Source organism: Ictalurus punctatus, chromosome 1 (genome assembly GCF_001660625.3).
Source record: "Ictalurus punctatus breed USDA103 chromosome 1, Coco_2.0, whole genome shotgun sequence".
NCBI classification, from domain to species: Eukaryota; Metazoa; Chordata; class Actinopteri; order Siluriformes; family Ictaluridae; genus Ictalurus; species Ictalurus punctatus.
Window position 1 is genome coordinate 18591761 of NC_030416.2, and position 11575 is coordinate 18603335.

At 39.1% G+C, this 11575-nt stretch overlaps 2 protein-coding genes across 2 annotated transcripts; one reads left to right on the top strand and one right to left on the bottom strand.

The window, feature by feature from the left end:
• Nucleotides 1-1195: 1195 nt before the first annotated feature.
• LOC108263138 (sperm acrosome membrane-associated protein 4) lies at nucleotides 1196-2457 on the bottom strand. Its single transcript, XM_017463634.2, has 3 exons — nucleotides 2282-2457; nucleotides 1749-1859; nucleotides 1196-1607 (listed from the first exon to the last, which is right to left on the bottom strand). Exons 1-3 carry the CDS (start codon nucleotides 2340-2342, stop codon nucleotides 1396-1398), a joined length of 384 nt encoding a protein of 127 aa, XP_017319123.1. The 5' UTR covers nucleotides 2343-2457; the 3' UTR covers nucleotides 1196-1395.
• Nucleotides 2458-3353: 896 nt separating this feature from the next.
• ptpn2a (protein tyrosine phosphatase non-receptor type 2a) lies at nucleotides 3354-10559 on the top strand. The gene is made up of 9 exons (XM_017481836.3): nucleotides 3354-3544; nucleotides 4354-4444; nucleotides 5427-5527; nucleotides 7456-7554; nucleotides 7680-7817; nucleotides 8122-8331; nucleotides 8888-9049; nucleotides 9263-9441; nucleotides 9860-10559. Exons 1-9 carry the CDS (start codon nucleotides 3485-3487, stop codon nucleotides 10050-10052), a joined length of 1233 nt encoding a protein of 410 aa, XP_017337325.1. The 5' UTR covers nucleotides 3354-3484; the 3' UTR covers nucleotides 10053-10559.
• Nucleotides 10560-11575: the final 1016 nt, after the last annotated feature.

The window sequence follows — 11575 nt, forward strand, 5'->3', positions numbered from 1 at the left end:
ATTTCTTTTTCTGGGCGGGCCTTCACGAGAAATCTGAAATTGCATTGGAGCGCCACGTTTCACTCGTGAAAATAACGAACCAATCGCGTGAAGCGTTGACTTGTTTGAAACGTTAGCGACGTGAAGATCCCAAACCCGCCTGTCGTTAAGACCGCGCAGTCAATATGGCGCAGGCTTACAATCCCTTTTAGTCTATCCATGTTCTCCACTTTATCATTTGGAGAATGTGCACAAGGCAGGGTTTCTGAGTTTCAGTTATATGGAGAAAGTGGTTATATATATATATATATATATATATATATATATATATATATATACACATACACACATACAAATGTGTGTAAATAAACGAGGATCTCAAGGTTTCATGTCATCTCAGGAACTTTTTTCCACTTGCTTGCTCATTAGGGATAAATTTATGAATTTAAAATTTATATTTTGGTTAAGCTGCTTTGTGACAATGTCCGTTGTTAAAAGTGCTAGACAAACAAAATTGAACCTCTGAAAAGGCCACACTAGTGACTCTTTAGAGTCACCATAAGAATTTCAACATAAGACGTCAGCAGTGCAAATATCATGCCACAGCAATACAAACTCCACCAAAAACCATAAAGACAGCCTCAACACAATCATCAGTAGGCTTCCCCCCCCCTGGAGATTTGTATTTAAATGTGCAAAGGGACACACACACACACACACACACCACTACACCAGCTTCACCAAGGAGCTTGATTAACTTCATTGCAGAGGTGCTATTTGATGTTGAAAATAAACAAAGAAAAAAGCTGATCTGCTTTTAAGAAGCATGCCCAGTTGTCACAATATTTTACTGTTTAGTTATAAGTGTGCCTTAGGCAGTCTATACCTTACCAAGAGTCATTTTATTAACTGCACCACCCATTGGCCTTGACATCCTAGCACCTTATTATGAAAAACCTCAATATGTTTTGTTCCCACATGTGCCAGGAAGTTATGTTCAACTACAGGGCAACTTCAGTCCTAAGCAGAATTCTCATTTACAGTATTTAACAGAACTACATAGTTAAACCCTGCCAACTTCATGACTTCCAGTAATGACTAGAAGCCCATGAGTACATTTTCCAAAATGGTGTTCATGCAGGACAGCTTTTATGACCAACCACCATGGACCTCTCCATTTAACTTTTTTTTTTTAAACCAAAAACACCCCACAACATATGGACACATACATTTTATTTTATAGCCAAAATACAGATCAAAATCTTTCATAAAACAGATTTACACTCCATTTCAAGTTGTTAAGTTTCAATAAGATTTCATGAATTCCCCAGAGTGCTCGGTGCTTCTTAAACCTCCCCAGTAAGCAGACCCACCCTGTAAATCTCAAGCAAAAATTAAACAATTTAACAGCATGAATTATAAGTTTATACCCATTATCTGAGCAATAACTAGTGCCATCAGAGTAAGTGATGCCATTAGGACTTCAGGGCCTCCATTACAGTAGTTTTCACCACAGCAAGTCCGTGTCATTTTGTAGAGAGTTTTATTTGCAGGAAAAGTCACGATAGTAGTCTTGTTGCAGTGGTCATTAGCAAGGCAGCCCATCATCTTGATTTTCAGGACAGATGCTAAAAGACAAGACACCTTGATCAGTGAAGATCACATCTTGTGATCAGTGTTGCACATCTTGTTACTAAAATAAACTAGAGACTCAGCTTTTTTTTATATAATATATATATAAAAAAAAAATCATAATCACAAACACATACCTGCCACACCAATGCCAACAAAACACTGCTCCCCAGCACTACAATTTGTTTTGGTAGTGTGGCACATGTCCCAGAATCCAAGTTCACATTGAAAACAGTCAAGTGTTTGTCCTGAAAAGTCAAGCACAGTCAGGCTTAGGCATGAGGACTTGCAATCACTACATTTGAAATATATTCGTCATGCTTCAGTAGCCACTATCTTGGTTAGGGTTACATGGCATCTGGAGTCTATCCTGGGAACACACTAGGATAGGATACTTTCAGACAAAGCAACAAGTTCATTTAACAGACTTCATGCATTTATTTTCAGACAGGCCAACACATACACCATAAACATTCCATTAAACCCGGTAAACTGCCTGAACCCTGAAGACAGCCACACATCCAGAACAGTATGGCCCAGGTAAGAAGCATGTTCATCTTTAGTTCAAACACATTCCCCTGAAGCAGTTCTCATAAAAAATTAAGTAAATAAATGAATGAATGAATGAATAAATAAATAAATGCCAAAATGCATCACTTATGTAACTTACCTGAGCAAGAGACACTAATCAACAACACCACCACACAGAGACCCAAAACAACTCCAGACATGGTTAAGCCAGAGAATACTCAACCACAAGCACTCACAAAGACAGCACACAAACAAGTGCTCGGTACACACAAAAAACTTCTCTTGGGCTTTAAAAGGACTGCCAAATAACGGCTATAAGGATTGGCTGCCATCATGGTATATTGAACCCAATGGTTAACCAATTCACCTTATTGATTAACTATTCATCAGGAGCAGCTGTGAGAGTGCCGTAAAGGACCACATGCACAAACTTAATCAGCGTTAATCTGAAACTATTATACTATGTATTATACACATGTACTCTAAAACCAAGAGGCATTATAACACAAAACGTTTACACTGCCACCATTTTGCTAAACATTTAGATTAGGGGAATATTTTGATTGAAATCATTAATAGAATCAATAACACAGCTGAAGTTTTTTTTATCCCAAACGATGTGTCGTTAGATTAATTTACATGACGAAATTTACATCTAATCATGGTTCATATATTTCATATTATGTGCTAATGACAGGTCACTATCATTTTAGGGCAAAGTGTGTAGGTTATATTTGAGCCTTCTCGGTGAGTTTTCAGTATGTGACTCCCATTTGTGAGCTCGAAACGTGCACGACCTTCTGAACATTTCCTGTCTGTGGCTGAATCCCAAATAGCTCAGTATTTACTACATAGGAGAACTGTGCTGGGGTGTCCAATCTTATCCGGACGGGGCGGGTGTGGGTGCAGGTTTTCATTTCAACCAAGCAGGAGGCACACCTGATTCCACCTGTTTAATCAGTTGAGCTTGACTTTCAATAGACTCAGGTGTGGCTTCTGCTTGGTTGGAGTGAAAACCTGCACCCACACCGGCCGTTTCCGGATAAGATTGGACATCCCTCGCTGGGGTAGTACGCTGTCTGGCTGAAACCGTCAGCCAATCGACGTGAGGGAAAGTGGGCGGAGCTTTCCGTGACGTCATTCGAGCTCTAGCCTAGCTACGGAAGTACAAAACGGCACCTTTTTTTTTTTTAATCCTCTGAGCACGAGTTAACGGAAACATGCATGCTCCCTCCTGCTCGACTGCTCTCATCACTACCTCTGAGCACGGATCACTGAAGAGTTGTTGGGTCTTGCGTGGAATTTGACCTAGCACCTTTTAAATGATTGAAACGGAGTAAAAATGGACCAGGATGAGTTTGAGGACGTAGAGTCACATGGACACTGGCAAAATCTGTATAATGTAAGTTGATTGAAATTTGAAGGTGTGGGATTTATTTGTCATGTTAAGTTTGACTCCCCTATATAACTGGTCAGAAATATCCATGCCGAGCTAGCTCTTAGCCTGTGTTTAGATTTAGCTAGATATGCGCATGCGTGAAACCTACAAACACTGAAGATATACATAGAATTGGGGATCTCTAGGTTAGATGACTTTATTAAACTGTGATCATGATGTAATTATGTTCTCCATAGATATACATACTCTTCCGTGGTTTTCTTGTTCACTGTCGTTGCGATATTACCTCCAAACGGTTATTGGGATGTGAGAAATAATGGGACATGTCAATAAGAAACAAGAGAAGGTGAATGGTGACTAGGATTTAAACTTGAAGAGCTTACTGCATTACTTGAGCAGGCAGTGCTGCAATAACAGGACTAGGCGCTTCCTGTGAAACGCTTATAGATAGCTGTTTTTCTCAGAACTGACCAGGGTTTTCCAAGAACTGTTCTTAAACTGAGCCAATAAAGCTCTGATCCTTCTTTAGACTTGCGTCTAAGTCCATATTAACCTAATGACGGTTTTAAGGCATGAATAACTAACTATATCTATGAGTTTCCCCATCTTGCACATCCTTTATGATTGAACACTCTGTTATCAGTACATCAACTTGCAAATATGTTCCTTTGCCCTTTTATTTCGGTTAACACTACATAACCACAACGTTACCAATCATCAGCATGGTTCCACTTTTTGAAATTATTCACTTTGCTCATATTTGCAAGCTAGACTGCAGACTCTAATAATTAGGTGATATATTTTGTCTTCAGGAAATCCGTAACCAGTCTCAAGAATGTCCCTACAAAGTGGCAAAATTCCCAGAAAATCAGAACAGGAACAGATACAGAGACGTCAGCCCATGTAAGTGACTTGGTATGGAAATGGCGCACACTTATCCTTTCATAAATGTGGCAGATAGAACATGTATGTGCTTTTCATGAGACAAGCATGCACCAGTCATCATACATACAGTATACCTTCACTGATCAGTTTTTTTTTTTTTTCAGTAATAGCTCTACACCTGCTTATTCATGTAATTATCCAATTAGCCAATTATGTGGCAGCAAAACATATGCATGCATATACAGGTCAAGAGCTTCAGTTACACATCACACATTAGAATGGGCAAAAAAATGATCTCGGTGACTTTGACCACAGCATAATTGTTGGTGGGGATTTTCATGCACAACACAGTTAACATGGAATGGTGCGAAAAACAAAAAAAAACATCCAGTGTAAGAGGCTGTTCTGTGGGTGGAAATGCCTTGTTAATGAGAGAGGTCAGACAAGAATGGCCAGAGTTGTTCAAGCTGACAGGAAGTGTACAGCAACGCGGATAATCACTCTCTACAGCCATGTCAGCAGAAGAGCATCTCAGAAGGCACAATATGTCGAATCTTGAGGCAGATGTTCTACAGCAGCAGATCATGTCAGGTTCCACTCCTGTCAGCCAAAAACAGGCATCTGAGACTAGTGGGCACTGGCTCAGCAAGACTGGACAGTCTAATGTTGAAAAAATGTTGCCTGGACTTTTTTCGTTAAATAGTGGTTATTTTAGTTACTGTAGACTTCCTGTCAGCTCAATGCCACAGTCACTCACTGACACCCCATTTTTGTCCCCTCTGTTCTGATGTTTGATGTGAACAGTACCTGACGCTCTTGACGCGTATCTGCATGATTATGCGTTGCATTGCTGCCACATGATTGGCTGATTGGATAATTGCATGAAAGAGCAGGGGCACAGTTATTCTGAATAAAGTGGACAACTGTGTACAAGACATTATTATTATTTTTTTTTTAGTTTACATTTCTTTAGCAACATCCTTTCTTGTGTCCTTTTTAGATGATCACAGTCGGGTGAGATTAGAAAATTTAGAAAATGACTACATAAACGCAAGCTTGATAACCATGGAGGAAGCTCAGAGAAACTACATACTGACCCAGGTATGAGAACACATAATGTGTCCAGTAGTTTTGAACTAATGTACCCTAAATATTGGGTGTTCCCATGGAAGATGTTCTTGAAAGAAGCTTGAGGTTATAGAGGCACTTATGCATGTGTTTCCCCCAAGATGGGGGTGTAGTTTAAAATGATAAAGGCCTCAGATTGAACTTCTCCTGAACTTTTCCTAAGTGAAGTAATTTCATTAATGTGTTTCAGTTTGTTTAGATGTAATTGTATATTCACTTTTAAAGATGAATGGGGGAAATCCAAATATTGAATAGCAAAATCTATTAACAAAAGTCACAATATATCTCAATATTTTCAGATGTAATAAAGGATTGTTACAGTATCTGAATTGATTTCCCCCCTGCTGTGGAAATGGCATTTTATAAGATACCAAATAATTAGGTTTTACTCTATACTTTATCACGAAGAATTCTGTGGTGCTGAGATTTGGACTCTCAGCCTGCTTATTAGTAGTCCAGGGCACCAGGAACATTCCTTACACCTAAGGGCAATTTAGAGAATCTAAATTTTTTATTATTTAAAAAAAAAAAAAGTAATCTAAAAATTTAAACCTAGATCAGCTAGCCTGAGTCTCTCCATGCTTAAATTCTCTTGCAAGCTACAACCCCAATTCTGAAAAAGTTGGGACAGTGTGGAAAATGCTAATAAAAACAAAGAGGAGTGATTTTGTAAATATATTTTGACTTGTATTTAAACACAAGACGTATAAAGACAAGGTATTTGATGTTTTACCTAATCAACTGCATTGTTTTTTGAAGATAAATGTTTATTTTGAAACTGATTCATACATGTTCCAAAAAAGTTGGGACGGGGCAATTTAGGACTAATAGGGATGTGACTAGTTGAAATAAGAAGGTGATGTGAAACAGGTGAGACAGTCATCTCATCATCGTATATAAGGAGCCTCCAGAAAAAAAAAAAGCCCTAGTCCTTCATGAGTACGGATGGGTCGAGGCTCGCCAATCTGCCAACAGATGTGTCGGCGAATAATCCAACACTTTGAGAACAACATTCCCCAAAGACAAATCAGTAGAATTTTGGGCATTTCACCTTCTACAGTGCACAATATAATTAAAAGATTCAAGGAATCCGGTCAAATCTCGGTGCGTAAAGGGCAAAACCGAAAACCACTTCTGAATGTGCGTGATCTCCGATCCCTGAGACGTCACTGTCTTAAAAACTGTCATGAGTCTGAATATCCTGACATGAGCTCGGGAATACTTTGGTAAACCTTTCTCAGTCAACACATCTTTGAGGACATCATTAATGCAGAAAGATATGTACACATTTTGGAGAAACATATTCTGCCATCTAGAGCAGGACAACGCCAAACCACTTTCTGTCCGGATTACAAGTACATGGTTGCGTAAACATAGAGTGGGGGTGTTAGCATGGCCTGCCTGCAGTCCTGACCTGTCTCCGATGGAGAATTTGTGGCGTGTTATGAAGTGCAATATAAGGCAACAGTGGCACTGTACAGTTGCACAGCTGAAGAAATGCATAATGGATGAATGGGTGAAATTCTGCTTGCTAAACTTAACCAACTGGTGTCTTCACTTAGTGCCCAAACACTAAATAAGTGTTAAAAGAAAAGGTGATGTTACACATGTTTTGGAATGTGATGCAGTCATCAGATTTGAGTCAGATGAGTGTATATTTACAAAAATAAATTAAATTCACAAAGTAAAACATAAAAAAAAATGTGTTTTCATTATAGTCTAAGGTGTATTGAATTTTTTTTTGTTTTTTTTTGTTGCATTTTTCCATACTGTCCCAACCTTTTCGGAATTGGGGTTATATGTCCTACACATTTAATTCCTTACATTATTTCCTTTCATAGCATATAGTTTTTCATCTGTTGAAGTTAGTGGTATGTTAATAGTTTTTTTGTGATATGCAGGGACCCTTGACTAATACTCGTGGTCACTTTTGGTTAATGATCTGGGAGCAGCGGTCCAAAGCTGTCATCATGCTCAATAGAGTCATAGAAAAAGGCTCAGTAAGTAAATCCTATTTATGGTTATTTTCTGCTCATGGATGATGTTCCTTTCTTATCCATGAGTGTCTTTACATGACCAGTATTAGCACAAGCCAAACCCTTCCTCTTTCTGCTGTTTCTGACAGGAGAAATGTGCTCAGTACTGGCCCTCAGAAGAAGAGAAACAAATGTATTTCAGTGATACGGGGTTTGTGGTGACTGTAGTGACTGAAGACATTGAAACTCATTACACAACAAGACTGCTCGGGCTTCAAAACATCAAAGTAAGATGCTCTTTCATTGATCTCTGTAATTTAGATTTACTGCACCATTGAACACTCATTTGTCTTGTTTTTTCTAGGTAAACATTATGTTCTTCACATTTTATGTCATTCACCCATGAGCACTGGGTCATACATCCACTGTTTCTTTACTAGGTCATTTTGTCCACCAGCATGGTTTCCCTGATGATTTCCCCCCCCAAAATATTTGATAACCACAGAAAACCATATCCTACTGATTTGTGTGCAATGCTCTACATTACTGATGTTAAAATTTCACTGTGTATGTCTTGTTACACTTGTTTAGACAGGAGAGAGAAGAGACCTCTACCACTTTCATTTCACCACTTGGCCTGACTTTGGCGTGCCTGAGTCCCCTGCATCTTTCCTCGACTTTTTGTTCAAGGTTCGAGAATCTGGCTCATTGGAGCCTGAGAATGGGCCGGCTGTGGTCCACTGCAGTGCTGGGATTGGCCGTTCAGGGACATTCTCTTTGGTTGACACCTGCTTGGTCCTGGTAAGAGTCTGCCTTTTAATCCTTTCCTTCTTAACTTGCGCTACAATGATGACTTGTATAATTTAATTTAATAAAAAGGTTCCAATTTTTTTAATTGCGTGTTGTAAATTTGCTTGTTTGAAAAGATTACACTTGATTTCAGGACGTACTTTTATGTTTTTGCCCTGAAAATGTCCTACCGGGGGGCTTTCTTAAGGTATGTTCACACATAGAGTAATTTTATCACTGCAAGTTGCCAGTAGGTGTCCCACTACTGGTTGCCATAGTAACATTTAGCAGTGGGTGGTGCAACTAGCATTGCACTTTTGAAAACAAACAAAATTAAACATTCTGGAGGGAGAGCGTTTGTTTATAAAATTCACCAGTGTATATATGCATAATATACAACGAGATGAAGGAGAATCAGTGTGTGCTCTTTGCCACTGTGACACATCTACGTATGTGTGAACGTACCTTTAGTCCCAGACAAGCAGCCTTGCATTTAAAGTTGGATGTCTAATTAATTAATTAATTAATTATATTATATTATATTATATTAATTAATTTTATTCTTTAGATGGATAAGAGGAAGGATGCTTCATCTGTAGATGTACAGAAAGTCCTATTGGACATGAGGGAGTATCGCATGGGCCTCATCCAAACCCCAAACCAGCTTCGTTTCTCTTACATGGCCATAATGGAGGGAGCCAAGTGCATCTTGGGGGACTCCATTCTGAAGGTATTCAAGTGCATATCGTCAGCAATGCAACAATGTAAACTTTGTTTACAATATTGAATTCTTGTCTTGACATTTTCTGTTGTTCAGATGATGATGATGATGATGATGATAAATACACTTGATTGGGGGGGGGGGGGGTAGTTAATGTTGATATAAATTAACCACTACGTCCACAAAATGCAGTGTTGCTCATTGTTTTCTTCTATACTGCAGCAACAATGGCAAAACATGTCTAAAGAGGACAAGGAGCCACAGACTGACCTGGGTCCAGCTCTGCAGGACACTGCAAGACAGCCAGATGAAATGATTGGACAGATCTCAAAGCTAGGAAGTGAAAAGGATCCAACAGTGTCAGTAAAGGAAGAGCAGCAAGCAGATTTAAAACCAGAGAGGTATGTTCCGCTGGTCATGAGTTCTTCCCTGAACTCTGGATTTCGGGTTCTATGTATTGCACACACATTTGGATAATATTTTTCTCTCTCATCTTATTTTAGTGCCTGTGTGTTTTTTTTTTTTAAATCAAGATGGGGAAAAATCTTAAATGAAAAGAATTGTACTAATCTGCTGGTTTAGTATGGATGTAAAAATGTATTAGGAGTATTTTGTTTTGATGATAATGCAGATCTTAAAACCTGTTCTGCCAGTTTGCTATAAAACCGTCTATCATTTTAATTAGAAAAGATTGCTGGAATACATCATTCTTGGCCTTACAGGAATCAACCCCTTTACCTCATACCTGGAAATCCACTAATGTTATTTGCTTTGATGTTATATTAGATTAAAGCAGCACTCTTTTCTCCCCCTGGGTAGCTTGCGTAAGCGACATCGTGAGGAGCGGATAGCCAGCACAGCACAAAAGATCCAACAGATGAAGCAGAAGCTGAATGATGTGGAGAAGAAGAGAGAGACTTGGCTGTACTGGAGGCCTGTTCTCTTGAATGTAGGAGCTGGAGCAGCTCTAGCAATGGGTCTGTTCCTGTGCTGGGCATTTCTCTCACCGTGATGCCGCTATAATCATATAGACTTTTTACACTCAGACATTTTGGTTCACTGTGAGATCCAGGACAGCGAGCTCTTTGATAGCAAAAGGCTTTTTTTTGTGCAAACAAAGGTGCTCACTAGGACATTCTGCCTGATTTCTTGAATAAAATATTTATACAGATCGCTTTATATTGCATACAAGCCCTCTAGCTTGGCTCTTGATGATTTCAGTGTTTAGAAGCTTGGTCTGTCAGCACTACTACAAAATTTGTTGGCCCAAGAAGGACATTGTTTTGCTGAAATTTATTTGAGAAAATCACTCTATGAACTTTGGATGTATTTGGGTGTCACTCACCAGTGTAAGATATTCCTGTCACTTTGTCTTTTTTTTTTCTCCTTGTTCTCACATCTCAGGAGGTCTTATTAATAAATGGAATATAAAACATTCCACCAAATTTAAGAGGTGGCTCATGTCCCATTTTGAATAGTGATGTGTATATATTAAAGACTTTTTGCTGAAGAAAGAAAATGTCTGTTATTTGAATGGGGTGCTGAGTATACACAACAGATCAAAGCCATTTATAGAAAAACTGCAGGCATGCAAGTATTAGTAGGGCATCCATGGGTATTTATATCACACTCACCTAAGACAAATGCAGACATTTAATTTTTTTCCATTATTAATATCCACTTGCTGAACACTTAATTAGGAACATAATACTAATACTGGGTAGGGCTAATACTTTTCTCTCAAACAGCCTCAATTCTTCGTGGCATGGATTCCACAAAATGTTAGAAACATTCCTTTGAGATTCTGGTCCATGTTGACATGATTGCATCAGGCAATCCCTGCAGATTTTTCAGGTGTACTTTCATGTTACACATATCCCGTTCTACCACATCTCAAATGTGTTGTATTGGATTCAGATCCAGTGACTGTGAAGGCCACTGAAGAACACTGAACTCCTTGTCATGTTCATTAAACCAGTTTGAGACAACCTTTGCTTTGTGACATGGTGCATTATCATCCTGGAATTATCCATTAGAAGATGGTAAATTGTGGCCAGGAAGGGATGCACATGTGGAATTCCAGTGATGATTTATTGGTATTAATCTGCACTGTGTCAAGAAAACATTCCCCACACCATTACCCCACCTCCACCAGCCTGGTATGTTGACACAAGCCAGGTTAAATCCATGGATTCATGCTGTTGGCACCAAATTCTGACTCTACCATCTGTGTGCCTCAGCAGAAATTGAGATTCATCAGACCAGGCTACGTTTTTCCAGACTATTGAGTTCTGGTGATTCTGTACTCACTGCAGCCTCAGCGTTCTGTTCTTGGTTGACAGAAATTGAACCCGATGTGGTCTTCTGCTGTTGTAGCTCATCAGCCTCAAGGTTTGATGTGTTGTGCATTCTGAGATGCTTTTCTGTTTACCACAATTGAACGGAGTGGTTATCTGAGTTACTGTAGCCTTTCTCTGAGATCAACAAGACATTTCCATCCACATAACTGTAGCTCACTGGATGTTTTTTTTTTCT